The 27,119-nt window shown below is 43.8% G+C and overlaps 2 protein-coding genes across 15 annotated transcripts in view; both read left to right on the top strand.

Annotated features, from left to right (window-relative positions):
• CELF1 (CUGBP Elav-like family member 1) overlaps positions 1 to 10,648 on the top strand; it is an 81,959-nt gene extending 71,311 nt beyond the window's left edge. For all 14 annotated transcript variants that reach the window (XM_014602310.3, XM_059722857.1, XM_059722858.1 and 11 more), the window contains 2 exons: positions 885 to 1,053; positions 7,655 to 10,648. In XM_014602310.3, coding sequence (XP_014457796.1) covers positions 885 to 1,012 — 128 coding nt within the window. In that variant the 3' untranslated portion in view covers positions 1,013 to 1,053; positions 7,655 to 10,648. The remainder of the gene's footprint in view (positions 1 to 884; positions 1,054 to 7,654) is intronic.
• A 5,394-nt stretch (positions 10,649 to 16,042) lies between these two features.
• RAPSN (receptor associated protein of the synapse) lies at positions 16,043 to 27,114 on the top strand. Its single transcript, XM_006267779.3, has 8 exons — positions 16,043 to 16,551; positions 19,064 to 19,402; positions 20,639 to 20,797; positions 21,159 to 21,257; positions 21,362 to 21,484; positions 25,543 to 25,596; positions 26,315 to 26,514; positions 26,940 to 27,114. The coding sequence occupies exons 1-8, from the start codon at positions 16,336 to 16,338 to the stop codon at positions 27,010 to 27,012; spliced, it is 1,263 nt and encodes a 420-aa protein (XP_006267841.1). The 5' UTR covers positions 16,043 to 16,335; the 3' UTR covers positions 27,013 to 27,114.
• The last annotated feature ends 5 nt before the right edge of the window (positions 27,115 to 27,119 follow it).

The following is a 27,119-nucleotide window of genomic DNA, read 5'->3' as shown; positions in this document are numbered from 1 at the left end:
TGTAACATATATAAGTTTCCATGTATAGAGTCCAATTAGTTTGTTGGGGGGGGATCAAAGTCGCATGGATTTGTGTAAATACAGTATTAAGAGACCTGTTTAAAACATGTTAGCAGTTTTTGTTATCCACTGGAGATCTGGGTGTTTAAATTCTTCTAAATATAATATTTTATGCTGTCAAAAGAGCTAGCTGACTTCACATTCTTCCCGTCTAGCTTTAGACTCAGTAGTAAACGCCTCCTTTTCTTTCCTACTCTTGTCTTATTCAGATAGTTTCACCAGTCTAATCTTTGTTATCTAGCTGTAGCTCTTCAGTCTTCATAATTAGTTTTGACATGCAACACCATTTCTCTTCCTTTTTTATGTCTTCTATACTGACATTCCATTTCCAAGAATCACAACCTAGGTTTAGTTATGCCCAGTAGGTAAGTAATCTTTCTCATAGCTGGGAATAATATCTGTAACTTCCATGCTAATGTTTGCAGTCATTTATAACTTTCCTAAAGTTTCATCTTTGGACTGAAGTTTTCCAGGTTTGAGCTGCTGTCAGTGTTGAGTTTTCTTAAAGTGTGAGCAACAAATAATTAGATTATTTGCATCCAAAAAGACTGGGGAAAAATACTTTCCCTGTTGTTTAAAAAAAAATAACTTGCCTTACCATCTCCAGTGCCAAAGTAGCTTGGAGCAGAAAGGGACAATTTGGTGACGAGCCTTTATGAAGACAGGTGCCTGTGAGTGATCTAGTGAAGTTGCAAGCTTTTGAAAATGTGATTCCATGTAAGACTGTTTGCCTTGAGATGACCTGCATGTCCAGTTAAGAGCCTTTTCCACTGCTTTCTGGGGATTTTGTACGTGTTGTAATGCTGTATTTTCCTCTTCCCCAGGTTTTGTAAGTTATGACAATCCTGTCTCTGCGCAGGCTGCCATCCAGTCAATGAACGGCTTTCAGATTGGCATGAAACGTCTGAAAGTGCAGCTCAAGCGCTCTAAGAATGATAGCAAGCCATACTGAGCGCCCCTCCCCTCTGGGACTGGAGTGAGAAGGATCTTTTGGTAAGTTGGGGAGGAGCGCACTTAATGATTCGAAGCCCTAAGGCTGTGTTTTTACAGTCCTGGAAGCTGACCCATGTCATTCTAACTGGCACATCTTCCCCTGAAGACTCGGCTGCAGCCTCTGCTGGAAATTCTGCTTCGGATGGAGGACAAGTTTGTGCTTTTGTTTCCAGTGTTTTACTTTGGAGTTTAGGTGCCATATCGCTGAGGTTTTTTTTATTTTTTCTCCCTTATTTGAAGTTTGCTGTGTTTGTAATTACTAGTGTGTGTTGAGAAGGACCAATGCCAGCTACCTTGGTGATGGGAGAAGGAGCATAGAAGGGGCAACAGAACTGACACCAGACAGCACTGAGGACAAAAGAAGATGAGGGGAGGGGGCGGGTCAGAATCCAAACTACCTTGTAATATGCAAGGAGCAGGCCCCAGATCCCCCTGGTAATTCCCCACACTAAGGGTTCTTTAATTAAATGCCTTTCTTGGGACTTCCTAGATGAATCTCTCTCTAACTCAAGAAAAAAGCTAAAAGGGCAAAGAGGTTAATGGATTAAAGGAAAACTGCAGTGATAATTTTGCTGTATATAAAGCGATGCTGATATAACACTGTGGAAGAACACAGCACTTTATGAAATTATTTGACAATTATTTGTCTCAGCACAAAAACCTCATAGTCCTTCTAGCGTTACATTTTAATGGGACACTAATTAACACAGTCTGAATTTCCCGAAGGTTAGAAAAACATATCCCTGTCCAGTTCAGTTTGGAATTGTGTGAGGGTATAGAGCAATGATTCTCAGAGTGCCAAGTGGTGCCACGCCATGTAAGTAACTGTTAGGTTTACAAATAAGGCCCAGAGATGATTTCAAATAGAAATCCATGTAGTTAAAATCATTCAGACCTGTTGTGGTCTTTCTGAGTTCTTTGCAACAAAAGATTAACTCTGTTATTTTTCTATAATCAAAAAACAAATGAAAATCTAAGCATTTTTCAAGGGATGCATCAAGCTAAAAAAAAAAAAAAAAAGGCTTGAGAGCTACTGGTTTACAGGAACTGCTTAGTCTGAAGGAATAAGCTTGAGACTAAAAACCAGAAATTCATGAATTCTAATCCCTGTTCTGCCCCAGATTTCCTTATGTGAATTCCTTCCTGTGCCTAAGCTTCCCCATTTCTACAATAGGGATACTGCCCATCTCACAGGTTATTTGAATTAACAGTCATTAAGTGCTAACTATTTATTATTAAACTGACTGCTAAATTAACAACACAATTATTTTACAATGACTTCTGAGATTTCTGCTGCTTTGCACATTCAGGTGCTTCCTCAGAGTCATACTCTGTTGCAAAGGCAATTTCCTGTTTGCTAATTATTCTGTGCAGAGATTTGGAATTGTAATTAGATTCTTGTTTTTTATGCTGCAGTTTTCCTTTAAAATGGCATGTGCCGGCACACAGCAGAAAGGACTATAAGAGCTGCTGTTCCAAAGCAGATCCTTGAGCCATCCAGTCTTATTCTGCCTTTCACAGCAGCTCTTGCCCAATGTATTGAATGAAAATCAACAACTCTTTACCTGTAAACCTAAACATGCTTTATTTGTGCACATTTCTGAGTTTGCCAATGTATTACAAGGGCCTTTGTATACACTGGTTTTAGGGGGCTCAAAGGGCTTTTGGCATTCTGGCCTGAACTATTTTAAAGTAGTGACAGTAGAGTCTCATACTATAATCACCAAAATCTACTTTGTCACTGGATTAAGTTTACAGTTTCTGTGTGTTATTAATAGGGTTTCCATTTACCTCATTTTCTCCATTTCCCCTTTTTTTGCGTTCCCAGCTGGTGATGCTGTTTTCCAGGCCACCAGGTAGCATTGCAATCTGTATTTGGAAACCAGCTTCTGAATAGGAAGTGTGCAGGATCAGATACTGGGTTTTAATTTCCTGCTTTGTTTCAGCAAGAGGAGCCATAAGCCCCATTAAACCTTGAGATGTTGTTTATAATGTGCAGTCATGTGCAGGTGACTGTCATGGTCTCTTGGAAATGTCACGCACATCCAGGGACTGGGTCCCCTGGAATCTTAAACCTCAAATGTGCAAGGCCTGACCCATAGCATCAGAGAACTAGGGTGAAATGCCCTTTCTTGTTGGCAAGGTTGAAAATCAAACATCTTTGGTGCCAACCTGCCTGTAATGTTGGCAGGAGAGTAGGACATATCTATCAGTATTATTAAGAGTATTTTGGTGGCAAAAAGTGAAAAGGCCAGACTGCCAAATTTCCCATTTACGCTGGCATGTGGTACCCTTCCATGTTGATTATTTGAGTCTCTCTAGAAACATAAATATACACTTAGGTAAACCATGTACACTTGAATTCTGCACACTGGGAGAGAGATGTCTTGGTTATCTGAGAAGAAAGTGTTGGAGTGTTAAGGCCTCCGGGGTCATAATGGGATTTTTTTTTATAAATAATATACTTTGCAAAAAAAAAAAAAAAAGACAAAAAAATCATGGTTGGGAGCAGCCGCTCCAGGTGCGACCTGCTGTAAACCAAGAATGTTGTTTCTATTTTTATAGAAGTTTTATACAGCTCCAGGGTGGAGAATATTTATTACCTAAATTATTTCACTGGAAAAAAAAAAAAAGGCCAGGGTTTTGTAGAATCCTGAATATGATTGTTTTACACATGCAATGATATGCATCATTTGAAACTACTGATTTTTCAGCGGCCTGTTTGCAGCCCAACAAACTGCTAAATAGGGATGGATTAATGCTGTGAACCATTGGAGGAGAGAGCTGTGCTCTAGGGTCTCTACAGTCACTCTTATCTGGTCCCCCTTTGCACCCCACTTACTGTACTATCTGAGACCCTTGCTTCATTTCCCTTTTGACTCTGCATTCTGGCCTGTTGCTTTAATTGGTTGTTTCAGTTGCCTTAGATTTAGGATTTTTAGTCTTTGTATTCTAATACCATGTCCCCAGCACTGCAACCTATGGATCAAACTCAGCCCTAGTCTAAATAGATGCAATTTACATTGACCTAACTTGGAAATGCATCTACTTATGCCAGAGGTTCAGTTTGCCCCTGTTACTCTTCTTAAACAATGTGGTTATATCCCATAGTAGCAGCCTACTCGGCTAGCTTTTGTGCCTTACTGGCATAACTATAGTACAAGTATTGCCAAAGTAAATCTATGCAGGTTAAATCCTAAGGACCTGATCCTCAGGTGGTGAGAATCAGCATTAATTGACACCATCTGAAAATCTGGCCCTGTATGTGTATTTCATCTTCACATTGGTGTGTCCAAGTATCTGTTGCCAAAGTTAATAAATGCATCAAGTCTGTGACTAGAGGAAATTTTACCACTGGTAATGCAGCTGATCACAGATTCAGCTTGTCCATGATTGCTTGGTGGTAGCTGCCAAAGACTGTTGGGATTTCTGCCTCCTTCCTGTCAGATCTGAAGCGAGTTTTCTTCCTTGCTGTATTTTTTTTTTCTGATTCCCCTCATGCTTTCATTCTATTGGAAATTAAATCAGTCAGCTGTTTTTTTAAAACTCAGTAGAACAAATTGAGCAGAAACAATACTGTATGAGTTAGCATCTCATTGTGACTAAGTCTGGCAAAATCACTCTGAACAACCGTTTAGAAATATTGTGAATGGTAAATTTCCCAGAACAAAAAAAAATGCATGCTGGCAAAGGCTACTAAAGATAGACTCGGAAGGGAGGAGAAAGGGGTTAAGAACTTGAGGCAGCAGAATTATTTGGGATATAGTTGTCTTTCCTGTTAATACTTAAATATTGGAAGCTATCACCAAATATGCACCTATGTTCTTTTCTGAAATTCTTTTATTTTGTTGATATTGGGTGTAGAGTTAACTCGGTTCAAATATCTACAGGATTTACTTAAGTAGCCATATGGGCAAAGTATTCTCTGTGTATAAACCAAAGAATCCACATAAGATTTCTGCTGAAACACACAACTCCAAACTGCAGATGTGTACTGTACACATCTTTGTGAATAAGTGTACTCCATATTAAAGAGAGTGGTGATGGGGAGAGTCGGGGCATCTGCCTGCTTTGCAGACTTTCAAAGGGCATTTTATTCTACTTGGCATACCATAGTAAGAAAGAATTAAGCGCGTCTGTGTTCTCATCCTGATTCAGTTTAATACCAAGCACTACTGCAAACCTGCTCTTGGATTAGATTTTTCAGCACCTCAGTAATGGAATCTAATATTAGATATCTTCTCATAGCTTAGCTTCTGTTTCTAGTAATACAGAGCTTTCATTTATTAGAAAATGCCAGATACATACTTTATTACAATTTTAGCCTAAGCAAAATGAGGACTGGAGCTTTCCAAAAGAGGTGCAAAGAATTATAGGAAATATCTTTTATGTTTCAAGAGAGATAATAGGGGACATAGGTTAAATTTATCTGGAAAGTTTAATTAGTACCTCAGACAATTAAGTCTAAAGAAAAAGCCCTTAATCTAAACAGTAAATGCTGTTACAGATAACCTACCTCTCTGCAAGGCAGAATTAACATAGAACATATCCTTTGCTGATAGCTGTTGAGAAGAGGGGAACTTGCACTGTGGTGAACCTAGTGAATCTCTTCCCAACTTAAAACAAGTTATCAACAATCTGAAAATAGCAAGGTTGGACCACCTGGCAGCACAGCTTTTTCACCTGAGTAGTGTCATTAATAAGAAAGTTCAAATCCCACATGCCCATGAGCAGCATGTGTTGGAATTTCCCTGATGGAAATGCATAAATGTAAGGCTTGCTGACCACAAATGTCACAATGTTTAAAAAAAAAGCAAAAAATAACCCCCCCCCCCCCCAACAAAAACAAAAAAAACAGAACCTGGGAAAATTGTAGCATAACATTGTTAACCGCAGCAGTGAGAGAAACAAAAATAGCTGGTGCTGTTTTGTGCAGTCATTTGCTTGCTCTAGGCCATTCTGGCTGCACTCTTTCAGTCAAGTCCCTCCTTAAGATGCTTCTAAGACCTCTTATGAATCGTAGTCTTTCCCTCAGAATTATTGACAAGACCAGACATTTAAAAATCAATACTAAGAGGCCCCAAATGAACCACACGAGAATGCCCTGTGACATGTGCTAAATTTCTTTTGATCCCTTAGCTGTTTTTCTTTCCTATGCTTATTTCTCTACTGTAAGCTCTTTGAGGCAGAAATCCTGTCTGTGCAGCAGTCTGTAAGCATCTTGCATGCTTCCAGGAGCATAGAAATAATGTTTAATGTTTCACTGTTCCCTGTTTACTGGGACTTCATTTAGTCCCCTCACTTGGATCTCTCTCTGGTTTGGGAAACAGAGAGAGAACCCAAACCACAAATGCTAGTCAGCTCAGGGATCTAGTGGCAATGTATTGTGTTGCCCCCAGGGATCGCTGTGGAGTGCTTGAGCTCCCCAGACCTGTTGCAAAGCATTACACAGTATAAAGAAGGTCTCGCAGTGGTCATTGAGTAGCTTTGAGGAGTCCTAAAGGGCGTGACACCAATTTGGGAGTGACATGGATTCCTGAAAGGTACTGCTTCCCTTCTACCTTTGCCTCCCTCATTTCTCCCCCAACCTCTCAAAAGAAAGGTTTCTTTTTCTTCTACAGTTTGATGCCCAAGAGAAGGCAGCAAAGCTGTTTGTACCCCTTGTAGGGATTCTATCGGTTCTGAAAAGTCTGCTCAGAAAAGCTTACTTACAAAACATACTTCCATTTGGCAACAGTGACTGTAGAGCTTCTCAGAGCTCAGAATCCCCTCCTCAGAGTTGGGGAGCAGGGAGGGAGCTACTTATTTAAAGGGGTTGAGAAAGGAAAATCCCTGTGCAGGTCTAATGGTGTGAAAAGGGCTCAGCTAGGACAAGTCTTAACTTGCAGCCAAGTCTTAAGGAATTCCTCTCTGTTGTGTGGGATTTTCAGTTCCGCTCACTTGTCTTTATAATCTTTTTCTGTTGTTGTTGTTCCTAACCAACCAACCCCAGCTTCCTTGTTTCCTAAGGGATGGGGAGGGACTATAGCTGAAGCAAGAGAGCATGGATTTCCTGGGTTACCACTGTCTAAGAATTTCCCATAAAATAGGACAGAAGAAAAGTCTCAGCCATCAAACCACCTGTGATTTCCCCCCCCCCCCCCCCCCCCCCCTTTGTGTCCTCTGTTCTGTCTCTTGCGGTCTGAATCTCTGCAGGTAAATGTTAGCCCCAGAGGCATTTTTTTTTGGAGATGGGTTCCTAGGATAGGGTGCTTGCTTTGTTTTTTTTCTCTTACGCCAAGCTAGCAGGGCACAGGGCAAAGGTGAATGCACGTGAATCAGTATGTCACTGGGCCAGGATGTGTCCCACAAATCGGTGTCCAAAGGGAAATCCAGGCCTCTGCTTCCATTTGATTTCTGGCAGTTTGATGTTTACTTGGTGTCCTCCATGTACTTTGACTTTTACTTGTCCATCGTTGGCATGTGCTGCCCTTCCCTGTCAATCCCCTCCCCAAGAGGTCTCATTGTACAGTGCCCATTCCTGTTCTCTCTCTCCTTGTTTCAATGTACTGCTCTGTGTAACTCAGTGGGTCTCCCTCTTTCTGGTTTGTTTTTTTTCTAGATTCCTGCCGTTTGTTCATCGTTGTGCCTAAAGCATGTCGATGTGGCGTTCAAGTACATCGTCCAAATCCTTGTCTCTTCAGCTTCTCTGATGCTTGAACTCTCACCTTTGACCTTGTGTTGACCTTTGATGCTGATGTGTATTTTTATTACGTTTGTTTCTTTCTTTGTGGGTTGTTTTTGGGTTTTTTTTTGTGCTGCCAAATTGGTTGTGCTAGAAAGACTGCTGAAGGGGAATATTTAAACTTGCATTTGAATATAAAAATTCTATTTTTCTAGAACTTCGTAAGATAACCACTTGATTTTGTGATTCTGATTCTTTGTAATTGTCTTCAGAGCAGCCTTGCTAGCATACCTCGTGGGGTATTTGTATTTCTGTGAACATAAAGCCAATCACTTTTTAGGCTTAGTTTTTTATTTTATTTGTTTTTTTCCTGTGTGCATAGTTTTAAAAACAACATTTTGAAGAAAAAAAAAGTTAAATGGTGTGACTCAATCTTTCAAGAGACTCCTAGTCACATTTTGCTGATCTGGTTTCTGTGCTTGAGGAGACAGCATGTATTTTTTAGTTCAAACTCTGACTTCAGTGGCATCAGCAGAAAACACTTGAATTACATTTTCTCCTGATTGTAGCTGCATTTTTTGCCTTGGCACTTACTGTTTTTTCCTTTTCTGTGTGGTTATCAACCTCTGTCTGCAGTGAAAATTTGATCAAAGTTGATGTTGTGTTTTGTTAAACCCTAGCATGCTTGGTTTTTTGTAATCACAATCTCCTCAGCAAAATGTGATGTTTTTGTTTTATTCTATCAAATTCAGATAGTGCCCAGAAAATGTTTTGCATGTTTCCTGCTGTTTTCTTCACACCCTTGTATATATCACCTTCACCTCTCTGTTTTCTATAGTTCGTGCAAAAACTGAGCGATTTAATGGGTTTCAAAGGTATCCTTTTAAATTGGTATGTTTTTTGGTGTGACAAATTCTTATCAAATGCCATCTGTGGGCATCTGCCTGTGCACTTAGACTGTCTGCCTGACACAGCATCTGGTCCTTGTTCCACCTCCAGAGCTGTAGGAGGCTCGAAGGGGTTTGGTTGCATTCTTTCAGTAGGTGTTTTGGTAGGATGGGATTGACATAGGGAATCTTTGCAGCAATTCTGCTTCTAAAATTCTAGCAAAATTAGTGCTCCCTTGGGGTGCTCTCTACTGGTATTTTATCGTGCATAATTTGGGGCTTCATTTTTTGTAGAGTTCAGCCCTAGTTTAACCTTTGTCAGTCAGACCCTAGTGGAAGGAGGCTCAAAGGCTCTGGAAGTAGAATATTTGGAATATCCCAGAGAAGGAGTGTGTAAACCTGGTCTCACAACTGCTGGCTCTTTACCCAAGTGAGAAGCACAATACAACAGCCTCCCAAGCTGTTACGTGAACAGGGTACCAACCTCAGCTCCTCTTATTAAGGGCCTTAGCTGGGGAATCTCTATGGAGATTTTTTAGTTTTTGTTTAGTTTTTAATTGGGTAATGAGCCAAGCAGTTTTAGTTCCTGCCTCGTGGAAGGAGTAGAACAGGTTACCATTCTCTGGGCAGCAGGCTTCCCCTTACCCTACCTACCTCCTGCTACAAGGCTGCATGGCTAGTAACTGAGACTAGTTTTTGAATAAAGGCACCTGCAAGATTGCGTGCTGTGGTGAAACTTAAATTGCCAGGAAAGGTGAGCTGGTGAAGGAACCCCAGGGGTGAAAGAGAGTATGAGATGAAATCCCAAGGGAAATGGTATGGTGAGAATATGAGACTGATCTTCAAGCTGGGTAGAAGTATTACCTTTGTCCTTTGTTATGGGATGGTGAAGAGTGACAGTGTTCATTCTTTCCTACCCCTAAATTGGCTGGTGATTTATAGTCTCAGTAAAAGGTTGGCTGGATTGGCATAGACAGTCCTTGCTCTGTCTTGTAATCAGCTTATTTTGGGGTGTGATGTATAGTTCTGGGAGCTGTGGGGTTGGGGCTGGATGAGGAGAGGATGGAGACTCATTTGGGGGTAGGGTTGTGGGATGGCTGCTGTTAGCCCCACAGTCTGAATGCACAGGGACATCTGTCAGCAGGGGGCACTGATACCCTGTAATGTATTGAGTCACTTTTGCCAATACATTTCTGTACAATGTGTATGTAGTTCCATGAGGAACTTTGGGAAACCTGTGGAAAAATCTCTGGACAAAACCAAAATGCCAAACATTGGATGTTTCTTTCCTTTCTTCTTTCCTTTCCTTCCTTTGATTGTTTTAATTGTTCTGTGGTGGTTTTAATGGATTTGAGACAGTGGAGCAGCAGCTGCCTTTCTGATTTTTGGCTGCTTTTTGTGAATAATTTAAAAAAAAAATTTACATTTTGGAGACAAACCTGTGGGCTTTTTTATTGGTACAAACATTGTATTTAACACTAGGGGTTTTGTACAGTTTTTTGCCTTTTCTACTAGAAAACAATGTAAAGTGATTCACAATGTGATGAGAAAACAAATTGCCACTATGACCAAATGTAGAGTCTGTTCTGCAGTAACGGGATTTAATCAACTCAAAGTCGTGATTCAGTCGTAGAAATGCTTTTCTTTACCTTGTTTGAGCTGTTCCTTTTTTCTTGTTTTGATTTGCAAAACAAAATGTCTTTTGTGTGGAATTGTGTTGTACTCTGTAGAAAATTATGGATTTTACTTTAATGGTTTAAAAAGCAGAGGAGCACGTGTTGCTTTTCTTACCTGATCGCAGAGTTTGTGTAGTGGATTTAAAAAATGAAAGGATTTGTTACAAGTTTGGAACGAGCGAGTATGTGTTTAAAGGAATTTTCTTCCTTTGTGTGTGTGTTTTGTTTTTTTTTTTCTTTTTCTTTTTGTCCCAAAGGGGAACTTAAAGCTGTTTTAATTGCACAGATACACCGACAACAAGTCATTTTGTATATGCCAAGTGTGGTACCTTCCTTTGTTTATTTGCTATTAAACTTGTTTGAGAAGAGTCCGTCTGTTGCTTTTGTGTTACACCTTAGATCTTACACTCTGCATATAGATGCAGCTGCAGGAAGGGCAAGGAGAAGAGTTTCTGCCAGCTGGAAGTGCACGGGAGGAGAATACCTGCTAATTAACTAGGCGGCATGTGACAAAATCTTTATATGATGTTACTTTGTCTGGGTGCACAAAATTGCCCTTGATTCCCCCCCTTGCTAATATGTTTCTTTGAATTGAAATATTACAAGTTCATTGTAATTCTCTCTTTTTTTCTCTTCTTTTTCTATATATAAACATTTATATTTCTGATTTTCTGTCTTTTGGTCACGATCAACCTTTCTGGTCTCAGATTCTCCATTCTTCTTTGAAGTTTTACCCCTTCTCCCTAGCAGAATTACTTCAAAGGGGACAAAACTGGGTCTAAACCCATGATACCGTGTTCCAGGATTTATTAAAAAAATCTAGGCACAAAATCTGGAGGTTCTTAACACACAACAAAGTGTGTAAGTGGACGGTACACACTTGCACATGCACAATATGGCAGCACCATTCTGTAGGAATTTCCTGTTAAATTATTATTACAGAACATGTTACTCGCACTAAATTCCTCTACACTAAATTTCTCTGGCTGCTTCCATTAACTACAGTATTTTTTGCTTTTGTTCCTAATCCGTTCTGTAGTATAACTGTACATTGTTCAGGGGAGAGGAAAGGGGCACTGAAAATAACCCAGTGTGTGAAACATTTTGAAGTTGTTTTAAATGAAGTGTGCTGTATAAGACTGAAGATTTTACCTAAGCAAAACAGAATTCAGTCAAAACCTGGCCAGGATGTTGGCATTTGTATCCCAAACTTTTTGTGAAACAACCCTGGGAGTTTAAAGACATCAGGTAACTTTTTCAGTCTCTCTAAACTGTGTTTCTTTTAATTAAAATATAGTCTTCCGCTTCCCTGCTGATTTGGATACAAGTCTCTGACTTGGAGACGACAGGCATCTGCAACCTTCGTTTCTCCTCTGCGTCCTTCTTGTTTATTATCTGGCATGTTCCTTTTAACCCAGTGCTTCCTACAATGATTGTAATTCTGAGAGCGCTGGATCCTGCATTCCATCTAATGCAACCCACCAATCACAGAGCAAGATATTGTGCCACCTGTTTTGTGATGCACGAATGTTCATGTAGTTAATTAGCAGCTGTTTGATGCTGGGAAACATAAACTTCAGTGTGGGTGTGTATCTGGGATAAAAGTAGGGGAGAAGCAGTTGAATCAGAAAACTAATCTCTTGGTACATGATGGAAGATTCATGGTTGTACAGCATATATGGCTTTAACCTACCACGTGCCAAACCCTATATCACAGCCATGGCAGTTATGAGATGTGTAGAATAAGATAAGGTATTAGCTTCCTATGTGTAGATGGGGCTGTGTCAGCTTGGTACAGACCAGCAGCTTCTAAGGTACAAACAGCAGCCAAGCTGTTAGTCTTGGAAATCACCAGGCCATTTCACATTGCCTTGAAAACTGGTCAATATCTGTATAAAATGCCCAGAGCCTACGGATTTGATCCAGATGTTACTGATCTGAGGAGAAAGTCCCTGTAATTCTGTACATTATCGTCTCTCAGTGCTTGCCAGTACTTCAGTGAGTGACAATTAACTCTTGTCAGTCATTTTTCTGGCATTCATATATGACTCTGCTGTACATTCTTTTGAAGCTTTCTGCTGCTGGTTTGCTCTCCTAGGCTATACCTTGTCATCAGACATACCAGAGACAGGAAATGGCTAGTAGAATGGAGTCCCATTGCTAACCTAGTCGCACTCAAAGAAACTCCTCAACCAGTTTACACACTTGAGGCTAAACGCTCCCTTTTGTTACACAATGCATCCTCACTGCACAGATGCACTGAAAAAAAAATACGTGATCATCTTATACTCACTTGCACTGCACACAGTTGATAGCTCAGGCCAGGGAAGGAACTGACAATATGGCACTGAAGATTGACAAGATGTTGCACAAGGGTCAGTAGTCAGAGGAAAGGATTATACCCACATGTAGGCAGTAACTGGCCAAGAGTGTAATTCATTGGAGTGGAGGAAAAAAACAAAGTGTTTGGCTAATGACAAGTTTTAGTTTCTCAAGAAAATCACAAGTGGCAAGGATCTAAGTCGTTAATGTGCTTCTACCCTGCTAGCTGCTCTCACAAGGCATTGGCCTCACATAGGTAAGTCATATCTGTCGTCTTCACGTCACCAGCTGGAGTTTGATGGTGGGTTTTGTCCTCGTTATCTAACATGCAGTCATCTCATCACACTTCTGGCACTTTTCAATCCCTTGCTGTGTGTGGTGTTCTCTGTCTCAACAAGCAGTCAGTTGCAGAACCTGGGTTCATGTGAGACTGAGCAATGCTTTTCAGCAGAAGAGTCTAGCCTAAAGACAAAAAAGTGCCCAATGCATGGCTGCAGATGCAGGACAGACTTATCACACCTGAACTTGAGGACCTGCCTTGTTAGGGGAAGAAATTCTACAGAATCCTCTCTTCCTCACAGGTATAGCCAGACAATGGGTGCTAATGGGGCAAAGGGCTTCTGCAGGGTGATCCAGAATCAACAGGATGAAGTTCTGATGACTCATGAGCCATAGACTATTAAACTAGCTGTAGAGGGAAATTCTACAGCAGAGGTGGGCAAAATGGTGGATCCGGCTGGCAGCTGGACTTTATTTCCCAGCAGCCCCTGCCTGTGTTGCTGCAGCCAGTTTCCACGAAGACCCAAGGAACAGCAGGGTCGTGATGGCGTGGGGCCAGGGTTTCCATGGAGATGGGCCCAGCAGCGCTGGCGAGAGGGGGAACTGGGTGAAGAGCTGGGATCTTGCAGCTGGGGCAGAGTCACTATCCGCTGCCTGCACGCCCCTGCTTGAGGTGTGCAGGCAGTGGTGGATCACAGCTCTGTCCTGGCTGCAGACCATGCTGTCACTGCTGCAAGATCCTAGCCCTGGAGCAGCTCCCTGCACACTGTCAGCACCGCTGAGGCTGGTCTCCATGGAAACCCTGGCCCCATGCTGTCTTGATCTGCTGTTCCTTGGGTCTCCATGGAAACAGGTGGAAGTAACATAGGCAGGGGCTGCTGGGAAATGGAGTCTGCCTCTGTTCTACAGGGACATCTAGGAAAGACTTATGTGATCCTGTATACTAGGGGTGTGTGAAGCAGGCCCTATTCCATTCGGATTCAGATTTGGCCCGAATTGGGGATAGTGATTCAATTCATTGATTCAGATCACTGTCCCTGATTCGATCCGGCCGAATCTGAATCTGAAGATTTGATGCCGATTCAGACATAGACACAGCTTTAAAAGTTTTTTCTACATACCTTGAGGCAAACACGGCTTGGGATTGCTGCGAGCATCCCACAGGCATGCAGGGAGGCCCTCCACGTGCTAGGCGGCAAACCAGGAAGTGGACTGGAACTACTTCCGGTCGGCCACCGAATTGGGCCAAATCTCCACCGAATTGAATCGGGGACCGAAGCTTCGCACAGCCCTACTGTATACCCTTCCCTGGCTCCTACCCTGACTCCTCAATACAATTATTCTAGTGGCTGTAGCCTACAGCCTTGTCCCACAGAACTAGCGCTCCTTTTTTATCTATCTTCTCCAGGGTTCAGGGGTTTGAAATTCTTCCCTACTACCACCAGACAGAAGATCAGTCTGATGATTTTTCAAATAAGATCTTACAAGAGGTGCTGTGTGACGGGACCATTTCCCTATCCCTGCTTGTATACTTTTTTGGAAACAACAGGATCCAAAGCAGCCGTGTAACCTGGTAATGGGGAAAATGTGAACAATTTCTGCAAGATGCTCAGATGTCCAGCTGTGTATTAACCCCTTTTACCAACTGCTTCAGGAAGGGGTGACTGTAGTCTTGGTCTATCTTAGGTTTCTGGATAGCATCTTTCCCTGAAATTTCTAAGCACAGGTACACAGGATGAAGAGTTCTCCAATACATTGCATCTGAGAGAAATTAGATACTGAATGCAATGATCTAGACATCAGAGGTGGGTTTATAATTCCCAAAAGTGGGTCAGCCTAAACAATTCCCTTGGGGAACCCAGCAAAACATCCTCTCACTCTCTCCCCCATTTTAAAACCATTCTCTAAGGATGCCCTAAATAAAATGGCGAGCTGGATTTGCATGAAAATGTATGTCTGCGACAACAGTCTCAGTACACTCCTGTGAAGAATGTGGCTCCTGCCTTCTGGTTCATCTGCAGACTGACGTATGAACAAATACTGGCTTCCATTTTCTCAGTGTTGGTGTCCATAGAAGCCTCCCTCAGATTAGCCTAATGAATCCCACCTATGAGAGAAGAGTTTATGATCTAGTCATTACTTTGTCAACATGAAAAATCACTCTTACAGAGACAGAAGGAACAGATTATACATGGACATCTAGATCAGGCCAGTAAGGATGCAGCAGTTTGAAGGAGATAAGCCAACATCCAGAAACTTCATTCCTGAAAGAATTGATCTAATTTCAATCCCTTTCTCTTAAAGAATAGAGGACAGTGCTTCAAAGCTGCCATCTTATTGGTCCAGCAAAATGCTGCCTCTGAAGTGAGTGGGTGAGGGAATTCTATATTGTGGCGTGTGTGATCATCCATCACAAGTGGGTGATAGCCATAAGTCGAGGGTAGAGGATCCAGTTACTTCCTCCTCTCCCTGGTGCACGCGGTTGTTAGCTGTCCGTGTCTGCCAACCCAGTAGAAAAGGACAATGAAACGCTTGCAGTCCCCAGGTGGTTAGAAACAAAGGTTTCAAGGAATTATCTCTTTTGAATTCATGGTCTCCAAGAAGTTAGGAAGCCAATAAACCCATAGGCAGCAAGCCTGTGGGAACTGGACCCAGATCTTCGGAGTGTCTCTCTTAACCATAATGCAGCTGAGCATCCCCTGGTGAGCCCTTCGGAGTGGAGGTTTTATTTTTGTGCCTGGTACAATGCTGATCACCAGTGGTAACTGGCATGCATAAATGTTGGAGCTTCCTAGTCATTCCTTCCAGAAACTCAGATCTGTTGTCATCTCACCTGGTGATGCCTCAACTTGAATCGTCTCAGGCTGTTTTCCATTCTGTAAGGGTCTGAATGGTGTCCAGTGTTGGGGGAAGGGAGACAGATGATTGAAACATTTGTGTAATTTCAGCCAATTGTCTTTCTCTGGGGTATTTATATGTTACATGCCAGAGGGAGGGGGGAGCAGTTGGCTCGCTGTGACCTTGGGTGTTACTGAGACTGACTGACATTCTTGTGAAGCTACATGAATAGGACTGGCGGGCACAGCTGTAGCCAATGGGGAGGGGGGAACCCAGGAGTGGCTGTTCCGATTGAGTTTCACTCCAGTCACTTGAGATTTTTCTCTCTCTCTCCCAATTGCACTTTTCTTCTTTCTTCCTCTTTGTTTGTGGGAGCGGGCAACAATATTTTGATGGGCCTCTGTGCAGAAGATGTTTGCCTAATGGATTTGGGATGCTACTTTAAGAGCTCAGCAGCCCCTTCTAGCCACCAGCTGCTGGGACCCCTTCACCCAGAAGCGTGAGTCTCTTATGGCTCCAAGCCTTTAGACTATGTAATCCACCCTCCTCCTTCAGGGCATTCTACAGTGTATTTTCTCTCAAGCTCCTTGCTTGTGCTGTCCAAAAAGATTAGTATATGACGCTTTTTGGTGCGAAGGAGATGGGTCAGGACCAGACAAAACAACAGATAGAGAAAGGACTCAATCTCTACCAGTCCAACCAGACGGAAAAGGCCCTCCAAGTCTGGATGAGAGTTTTGGAAAAGACTACGGGTCCTGCTGGCAGGTTTCGGGTTTTAAGCTGCCTCATCACTGCTCATTCGGAGATGGGCAGATACAAGGATATGCTAAAGGTAAATCGATTTCAGGATGAATGTGTGCCATAGTATCACGCCGCAGGGAGCAACTGGGGATTAGAACGTAAAAGCAAGGTTTGTATTTTGCATGGACCAAAGTGCATCAGGCATTTGGCAAATGTGGAGGGCAGCCTGAATGATTCACAAGGAGGAACAACGTTGATCTGTGGCTCTATTCACAGGGGTCTTGGAGTGCCCCTTGGCATTGTGGTTCCCTAATTGTGGCCCCAGGGATTTCCAAGTTGCTCTTGTGAGGTGCTGAACTTTAAGGGTCTTGTGGATGACAGCCCTTAAACACTTTACCTTGGAAGTTCTTATTCTCACAAGGGGCTAACCACCTGCTAGGCACTTCATGCACAGGTAAGAAAACAAGGTCCCCATTTCAAACAGCTTACAAAGTATGCACTCCAAAAAATCTCCAGGGTGGCTGGATACAGCAAACAGCAGCAGGAGAGAGACGCTTGGTAGCTGGTCAGTTACACAATTTTTATTTTGAATAGTTTTTACATTATTTGGTTCCTATTGTAGTGACTTTTTCTGTATCTCAATTTTCTTAAGGGACTGTTAAGGGAAAATAGAGTCACTATAGTGATGACCCCAATCTAGTAATCACTCATCAGTGTTTCTTTAGGTGCAGATGGCAGGAAGAGTTGAGAGAGGGAAAGGATTTTTTTTTCCTAAAAGCAGGTATTTCTGGAGAGTGTTGGAGACCAGGAAGATCAGGTCAGGGAGGGGATTCCAGGTGAAGAGGAAACTAGACAGTAGGTGAGGCTGACATGTAAGGGGCATGCATATAGCTTGAGAAAAAGGAGCAGAGAGGTTGGCGCTAAGGGTGATGGGTGAAGACAAAAAGCTTGAACTTGATTCACTGAATGCAGAAAAAGAATGAAGGGGTGTGAAGAAGGGGGGATGGATGCATTCAGAGTGTAAAGTAGTGTTTGGGAGGGTGAGTCAAAAATGTAGGAGACCAAACCAGGAGGAAGTTGCAGTAGTTGGAGTGGGAAAAAAATCCACGCCTGAAAACAAGTTTTGCTGTGCTGATCCTTGAAGTTTCTCAGGTGCCAGGCCCTGTGGCTAGGATTGGAGATTTTTCTTCGAAAACTCTTCACAAGAAGCAAATAATGTATCTGTACCTCATCTCAGAGTGCTAAATGTGGCACAATCTAAACCATCTTGAATGCCACTTCCAATTAGTAAATCGTTATATGAATCAATAGCATCCTCTCCTCGAAGCAAATGGGGAAGGGCTGAAGATAAGAGGGTAAGAAGCAGTTCTGGTGCCTTTCAAGATAAATGGGGAGATCTAAGAAGATACAGTCAAATTGATGGTGAGAAAACCTTGGTAAATAAAGGGGGAATCCAAAGAGGGCAATGTAGAAAAGAAACAAGATGCAGCTCTGTGGAAACAAATAAGATGGAAGGAGGCAGATTCAGTAGAACCGCACTGGTCAGCTGGGAGGGAAATAAGAGAAACCCTTTCAGTCAGCTTTCTCTAAGAGCCTCTTACTGTAGGGAGAAAATGATTAGAATTGCTTCAGTAAACCAGAATATTTTATGCTAATCAAGAGATTAAAGGAGGGAGTAAGGAGAATTTATAAATGTATTGTGAAAGGAAATAATAACTGGAAAGAGGTAGGTCAATGAATGTTGAGCAGTGTGGAATTAACTATTTCGAAAGGGCTCTAATGTTCCACTTCTTTTAGGGAGAAAAAATATATAGCATTTAATTGCTTACCATACACCAAAATGCCAACAATTACAGAGAATGGGGAAGGTTCCAGGGATTGATTAGAAAAAGTAAATGAAGTTCAAATCTTCAAAGGGAAAGATGGTGACCTTAGGAATTACCATAGGGAAATCTAATTCTCATCTCTGATAAAGTAATGAAAATACACATTGAGAGAAAAATCACTAAGCGCCTAGCATTCTGGTTGTTCATTCCACCTCTTCAATATGCTCAATTCATCACAAGACACAGAAGAAGGCAACTCCCTAAATTTCTTCTTTATTTAGCTTGCAGGCTAAATAAGAGATTTAGACAGTCTAATAAAACCAAGTGCAATTGGTGGTGCTGTTTATAAAAAGTAAGTCTCGTTGGGCAAAACAAGACTTACTCACCTTTTGGTAGGAATGTGGAATGAATGAAGGGGTCTTCGTAGATGCCATATTTTTTATTAGAGTTGTTGATACAGTGCCTTCTGAGTTCTAGGAAAAATTGAGTTGTGCTGTGAAGAGAGGTTTTCTCCCTCTCGTGACTCTTCACAGCCATTTGGCAGATCTCTCCACCAATTTCTAACCCTGAGATCTCCCTCTCCAAGTGTTAGCACAGGAAGAGATGCTTGCTCAGTCTATTTGTGTCCCACTTGAACCACCTTGTGGCCTGTCCATTTAGGTATTTTATTGCTTTCAATGTGGTCCTGTTGAATCCCAGGGGTCTTGTGCAGAATAATACTATCTTGGATAGACAGGAGGAGGCAGTCTCTATAAACTCTCTCTTCTCTGCTGAAAGTTTGCAGTGGTGCAGATTGACACGGCTCGGGAGCTGGAGGATCCAGACTACCTTACGGAAAGCTACCTGAACCTGGCTCGCAGTAATGAGAAACTCTGTGAATTCCAAAAAACCATTTCCTACTGTAAGACCTGTCTGAATATGCAGGGCACTACTGTGAGCCTACGACTAAATGGCCAAGTGAATCTGAGCATGGGCAATGCCTTCCTGGGCCTCAGCATCTTCCAGAAAGCCTTGGAGTGTTTTGAGAAAGCCCTGCGCTATGCACACAACAATGACGACAAGATGCTAGAGTGCCGCGTCTGCTGCAGCCTGGGAAATTTCTACACACAGATCAAGGTGTGGGCAGCCCATCTGGTGACTTTGGAGATGGAAAATGTGTGGGAGGGAATTGCTCCCACATTGGATACAGGAAAGGACAAGGGGACAAAGGCGGGGCGGGCAAGGATTCGCCCTGTATCTTGGGTATAGGAAGGGTTTCAGAGTCCTGAGGGAGGGTTGTTCTAGGAAGGTCGTAACTCTGTTCCTAGTACTGTTGACTAGTTTGCTCAAAACTGAAATCAAGAGGCTCATGGGAGGGAGTTTTACATGGCACCCCAGGAAAAGAAGTTGTAAATTGTATTAATTAGTAGAGACCTCACACAGTTGTAGAACAGGATCACCTGGATGTTAAGATCTGGGTATGAGACTAGGAGCCAGGGCTCCATACCTCATCTGCCCCTTAACTGCTGCAAGTGAAATCCCCTTCCCTTTCTGTGCTTCAGCTTCCTTCTCTGGAAAGTGACCAAGGCTGGTATTTGTCTGTCACAGCTGTGACTTCCATCACAACTATTGAGTTTTTCCAATATAAAGTATTTTTCTCTGTCACCCTAGGTGTTTAAAAAAGTCGCAATAAGCCCAGTCTGTCATGTCACCAATTGGTCTTCCAACAAAACAAGGGAAAATTAAACTTCCTGTAGGCCTAAGAGCAAGCAGGGTACACACCCCCCCCTCTCTCTTCATCTCCTTTATTTGTCTCAAAGACTGAAGCAAGGCAAAATGCCAGTTTAAAATAAGTCCTTTGTGGGACACTTCTCTCAGCTTTCAAGGATGATAAAAATATTACGTTACATATTTGGTGACATAATTTTTTTTTTTAATAAAAAGAAACGTGGAGAATTTGGCAAAGCCCAGAATTACCTTCTACCATGGTAAATAACGAGAGACTGATCATAAGGGTTAACTGGTTGGAAAATGCAGCGAAAGCCCACTATACATGTAGAAAGTTGCAATGGCAGAGGAGAGAAGTTTCCAGAAGGCACTGATCCAAACTTTGGCTGAAAGGAGGGTAAATTACCTCTCGACTAAAGCAAATCTTTCTCCTCCTAGATGTCACGTGGAGCTGACTATTATCATCCCAGTATGCAGTCTAAGCCCAGGATGCCTGCTAGGAACAGAAATTGCAGCAGGCAGTGGTCCCAGACTCCCCAAACAGACACCCATGTTAGGCTGAAGTTTGCAAGAACTCTATTATCCCTTGGGTAGCCTCGTCCTCTAATGTATTTCTGTCCTTTTGCTCATCTCTCTGCTACCCAGGACTATGAGAAAGCCTTGTTCTTCCCATGTAAAGCAGCTGAACTGGTGAACGACTATGGAAAGGGCTGGAGTTTGAAGTACCGAGCAATGAGCCAGTACCACATGGCAGTGGCCTATCGGAAGCTGGGGCGCCTGGCAGATGCTATGGAAAGCTGTGAGGTACAGGGAGGAGACCAAGGAATGAGACAAAGGGCAGACAGAGATCCTGGAGTGAGGGAGATGTTTTTGGAGGATGTGCTGAGATACAGCAGCATTTCTTCTTGGACCCTAGATACTCCTGCTGCTTCCAGCCTTCCTAGATTTGTGGCTTCACTAGCTAGAGCAGTCCTTGGGGGCTGGGTCCAGGGATGCCCTATGGCTGAAGACTGAGAACATGTCATGCACAGCAGTGAACAAGGCTTCCTTCTCAGTGGCTTTGTCACTTCTGGAGCTGGTGACTCAAATAGTTCTGAGGTTTCAATCCCTCTCTGTTCAGGGCCTATGGTGAGTTTTTGTATTGACTGGAAGTGTGTTCTCCCAGGAGTCAATGAAGATTGCCCTGCAGCATGGGGACCGGCCTCTGCAGGCACTATGCCTCCTCTGCTTTGCTGATATTCACCGCAGCCGTAAAGACGTACAGGTACAGCTGCCAGAGAGGGGAGAGAGAAAGGAGAGTTGAGGGATGGTGAGGAGGTATGGAGAGTGGGCCTAGCTGAATATGTGCGTGTGCATCTCACTCTGCAGACAGCTTTTCCTCGCTATGATTCATCCATGAGCATCATGACGGAGATTGGAAACCGCCTGGGACAGATTCAGGTGCTGCTGGGAGTGGCCAAGTGCTGGATGATCCAGAAGGAACTGGACAAGGTCAGTTATAGTCCATTCCTGAGAGGGCTGGGTTGATGATGCTGGGTCTCTCTGAAGAAGACAACTACTTCCTGAACTACATAGCCCTTGGGTACTACAGTAGAATACCTCTCTACCCAAATGGTCTGATATGAGCGTTGGTGTTTCTCTACGTAATCCAAATTGGAAAGGTGGGACTCGAACCATATGGACATCCCATATTGGATCAGAACAGTGATCTACAAAGTTGTGTCCTGCCTCCAGCCAAAATTAATACCAGATGCTTCACAAGAAAGCCCATTACACTGAGAAAACTGTGTGAAGAAAGGAGATGTGGTAAGAGAGGGCCCTCCTTGAGTTGTAGGCATTCAGCTTATTCTCAGAAGCAGACTTTGTTGCCAGTCTCCTATTTGTATTATGCTTTTAGTGATCACACTATATAGCTCTGTCACTATATCACATGCTTAGCAGACAAACATATGATACTGAAGCACCTAGAGAAGCTTGGAGTATAAAGTAGGTGAAGTAGAACATGAAACAAAGGAATTGAAAAAGCCATACCATATAAGATCATGTGGCTACTAGAGTTCAAAATGCACAGTGCATTTGTTCCTTTAAAATGTTATACAAACTGCTAGACAGAAAAAACAGTTTGAAAAAATACTAGTGAAGTTGGAAGTGAAATGGCTAGGGAACATCAGAGTCAAGATTACCTATGCAACTTTAATGTGGCCTTTTTGTATGCCTGTATTAAGATTCAGTCTGTAGTTACATGATCACATACCATTTTTTCCATAGATGCCCTCCCTCATTCCGTGTGCAGGGTGGCTGGTGCTCACTAAATGTGCAACCATTTTATATTTTTATCCCCATTCTACAGAAGGGGAACAGAAAAACAGAGATTCAGCTTGAAATTTTCCGCTAATTGTGGGTGTCCAATCTGAGACACCTAGAGCATAATTTTTCAGACTACTTAGCATTATGTGTTCAAAGCATGGTTCTCATGGGTTTAAGCTAAGATGTTGACTGCTTAGTACTCTGTAGAGATCCCAGTATCTCAAGTCTGGCACATAGAAAATAGGTGATACACAATTGGGGATCACTCATTAAAAGTCTGTGATACCAGGCCAGGAAATTTACTCTGAACTAGTAAAGTGGCATTAGTGTTTCTGTGTTTTAGATGTGGTACTAGAATCTAGGGCAGCATTCATATACCTTATAACATCCTTTGTTTTCCTCCAATCCCATCTCATACATTACATATCTTCCAAATTCTGCAACAAGTATGGCTGGGGTCCTACTGTCACCAGGTGTCTTCATTAGCCAGCCCTGATTCATTAACCTCGTATGCGTTTAATGAGACAAGGCTCCTATGGCTAAAATAGGTTATGATCAGGTAGTTACTGTTGCAAAATGCATACATGCAAGGAATGCTGTCATTTCCTAGCATTTTGAGTGCTAGACTTTGCAACCATAAAGTTCTTTTGATAGAGGGTTTTAGGTCATAATTTCTTATGTTCTTTGTAAAAGTGCCAACTTCAGAAACAGGACACCCATCACACAGACTCCTAGTGACATTTTATGGGTAGGCCTGGCAGAATTAATTTTTTTAAATTTTGATGGCTAAAATGAATGTTTATTTTTAAGCATCTATTATGATTTTTATCTATTGACATTTTCAGGACGGCACAAAATCAGGTATTTTTCAATTTATTTTAAATTAATTTATTCGTGTGTACACGTGTGGTAGCTGCTGCAGGAGCTGGGGGCTATGCCAGTAAGGCTGTGCCCAGGGCGGGGTGTTGGTAAAGCCTGGGAGCCTGGTGCTGCCAGCCCCTTGCTGTGTTCAAGTCCCAGCCAAGGGCTGGGCTAAATGCCCATGGAGCCTTGCCTGGTCCATCCTCCACAAGCGTTTGGCCCCTGCCTTGATCTCGCAGGGACTGGCCCCTGCCCCAGCTGGGACCTGGGCAGAGTGAGGAGACAGCAGCACCAGGCTCCTGGGTGTGTGTATGTATGTGCACACCCCTGCCCCAATTTTCCTTACCTCCATCCCAGAATTTTTTTTGTTTCCCTTTGGTGTAAATTTCAATGATTACTGATGGAAATAGTTTTCCATCAGTCTGTGTGTGTCAGATGAAATCAATGTCTATCAATAAAAATCAAATCCTACCAAGGCTATCAAAGGGTCAGCAGCAAGGCTGAACATTTAGATCCAACATACACTCCTCTGCCAACTTGAGCTATGGGGGGATGGTTTCACAGATGTTTGCTGCTGGTAGAGTACTGGTGAGATTTGGAATTTCATAGCGTTTGAAAAGTTTGAAGCCAGAGGAGACCAGCAGATCACCTAGTCTGACCTTCTGCATAGCACAGGCCAGCAAATGTCACCCAGATACTGTACGCTAACCCAAATCCTTCAACTGAATAAAAGCATTTAAGACATCAGGAGACCAAGCTGTGTGGCACAGGTATAGCAGAAGAGACCACTAACGCTGAAGGCCCTTGCGATAGCAGGAAATTGATTAGACAAGAAATGTCTAGATGATCCCAGCAGATGATCCATGCCCATGCTACAGAGAAAAGTGAAGGAAAGCCCACAAATCTACCATTCTGACCAGTAATCCAACAAAATTCCTTCCTTACTCCAAATCTGGTGATCAGTTTCATCCTGAACATGATGGCAAAGTCAGTTGGGCATCTAAGTAGGAGGAGTCTTTGTTGAACTTGAGAGCATTTGTCCACCCTGTTCAGCATTCAGTCTTCAGCCATGGCCAATTTCCAAAGCCTTAGAGAGAAATTGGAAGGAATCCAGAATAGAGCAACTGAAATGAGTAGAGAGCTAGGAAACATGGCTTACAAGAAATGCTTGGAAGAATTTGCATTTTTTAGTCTGGAGAAAAGAAGGCAGCGGGGATTTGTTAACACATTCCCAATTACTTGAAGGGTGGTTATAAAGTGGAGAGTGACAGACACTGTTCCATGGCTGCAGGAGACAGGGCAAGAAGTAAGTCTTAAACTGCAACAAGGAAAATTAGGGTGGTTCTTTGGAAGACCTTTCTAAATATGAGGGCAGTTAAGTACTGGGACAGACTGCCTAGAGTGGTTGTGGAATCTCCCTCCTTGGAAGATTTTAAGAGCAAGTTAGACTCTTCTCTGCAATGATATAGACAGGGATGGTTGGCCTTGGGCAGGAGGGTTGGAATAAATGACTTCCAGAGGTAACTTTCAGCCCCACATTTCTATGATTCTAGAGGAAAGTGTGGAGTGAGAGGAATGGACATCTAGACGATTGTGCATTGGGGAAAAGGACCATGAAGTGACAGCACAAGTACCCACTGTGTGCCCTATGCCAGAGCTAGCACTGCCACCACCATGTGTCCCATGCTGCAGTGGATGGGCAAAGTGGCTGGAGGGCAGGCAGGGTCTGTATTAGCCCTAACCTATCCTCCTGCCACTGACTGCCATTCAGTGTAGCAGCTGTGAGAAGGGCAACACTTCCCCACAGGTGGGAGAGGCCACAGCAACAACTTCCTACATCTTACCACATGGATTCTTGGCAGCTGATATAGGAACAACTCACTGGTAGCTGTGTGCCTGTTGGCATGCTGGTCTGTCCCTGTTCCTGTCCTTTTTATAGTAGTGGAAGTAGATACCTGAAGTCCAAAGACTGCTGACCCTGCTGCTGTGCTTGTGCTTAAGTTCAGCTGTGGTGATTTCCTGCACCAGAGTCCCAGAAGGTCTGCATCTTCCTCAGTTGAAGACTCTGGTCTCTGCTAAGGCCATGCCAACTTTCCACTCAAAGCATCTCTGGGGTGGGGAGGAATGTACCTGCCAAATTTTGTGCAACTTCAGACAGCAACAAGCAGTTTTCAGAAAGCCTCCAGGGCGCACTGTTTTGCTTCCTAGGAGCCATTCTGCTTTTACTCTATCATGGCAATGTTTTATTAATCCTGACCCACTAGCTCTCTGTTTTTTCTCCATCATGCCCTTAGCTATGCTGTGCACAGCTGGTTCTGATGCATCAGCCTGAGAAATTATGACCTATGCTGGTATTTGTGATCTTTTGCTCCATCCCACAGGCATTGGAAAGCACTGAAAAGGCCCAGGAGCTGGCAGAGGGACTGGGAAACAAGGTAGGCTCACTCTCACAGCTCCCCTCCACTGGGGGTAGGAAGACTAAGGTGCCCAATCTCAAAGTTACTGCCTGTTTATCCTCCCCAAACTTGGGTTAACCAGTAATTCCTTGAGGCAAATTTGAGCTGCAAGCCTCAAAGTCAATTATCTTGGAACAGGTGTTTAGTTTGTGCAAGAATCAGTGGGCAGAGAGGGAGGGGGTAGTTCTGAATGGAGTGGGCACACGCTGGCTGCTGTAATAGCTAAAAAATTAATAAGGATCCACAGCAGGTTAGTGAAGTCAGAAATAGAAGATGCTCCAACAGCAGGGCAGGAACAGGATGGTGGTGAGGACAGCTGAAGGATTAGGGATTTCTTCTCTGAACATCTCCCAGGCATCTATCTATTAATGAGCCAGATAAACAAGTCTTGTGCCTGGCTTGTATGCTGGCTGGCTTCCTCTGTAGAAAGAAAAGCTAAGGAAAGCCAGCTTGGTGAATAGGTTGCTGCATGCTTGGAGTGCTGCAACCCTCTCACCTCCTTCACTGGGACCAGAGGGTTTATGGATACACAGGGAGGGCTGAGAGCCCACAGGAATTAATTCTATCTTGACCCTAAACATCCTGGCTTTTAGCAGGTTGGTGTTTTTTGGGTTTGGCCTGTGTGCCTTGTGGGGCTAGAGGAGGCTTCCTTTTTAGAGGCCTTCGGTGTCCGCTTTGCCCTTGCCTCTTCCACTAGCTTGGCCTGCTGAAGCTTCACTGCCTGTGTGAAAGCATCTATCGCAGCAAGGGGCGGCAGCGGGAGCTGCGCGGCCATGTGGTGCGGTTCCACGAGTGTGTGGAGGAGATGGAGCTGTACTGCGGCCTGTGCGGAGAGTCCATCGGGGAGAGGAACAACCAGCTCCAGGCGCTGCCTTGCTCCCACTTCTTCCATCTCAAGTAAGGAGCACGGGGGACAGGGGCTGCCAGATGGAGGTCGGTTCTGGCAGAGGGTTTGGGGAGGGGTGGCTGCTCAGGGGTGCCCCCCCCGAGCTGAGTTTAGCAGCCCAGGGCTAGAGCAGTGATGGGCAAGGCCACTGTTGTCTAGAGGACTCTGTCCTGTGGGCATCTCCCCTGCACAGGGGCGGCCCCCTTACACTGCCGTCTACTGAGCCTCAGCCAGATTTGTTCCCCCTGTGCCGGCTGGCAGGCAGCCCCCCTCCTCGGGTCTCAGAAATAGGCCTGGAGGGACGGCGGGGACAGGCCCGGAGGCGCCTCGGAGCTGCGCTTAAATCCCCTTCAGTTCCTCCTGCGTGTGAGTGCCCCAGCGCGGGCAGCGGGCGGGGCCAGGAGCCGCTCCGAGCACCGCCTCCTCTCTCTTGCAGGTGCCTGCAGACGGACGGGACCCGCGGCTGCCCGCACTGCCGCCGCGCCACTGTCAAGCCGGGCTTCGTCTGAGCCGCCGGCGCCACCTCCCAGCCCCGCCCCGCCCCAGACTGTGACGCGCGGGGGGCGGGGCCGCGAGCTGTTTGTCCTGGAAATAAAAGTGGTTACACCCGCGCTGG

Source organism: Alligator mississippiensis, chromosome 2 (genome assembly GCF_030867095.1).
Source record: "Alligator mississippiensis isolate rAllMis1 chromosome 2, rAllMis1, whole genome shotgun sequence".
Lineage (NCBI taxonomy): Eukaryota > Metazoa > Chordata > Crocodylia > Alligatoridae > Alligator > Alligator mississippiensis.
Note: the sequence above shows the minus strand (reverse complement) of the source record. Positions and strands in the feature narration are given on the sequence as shown.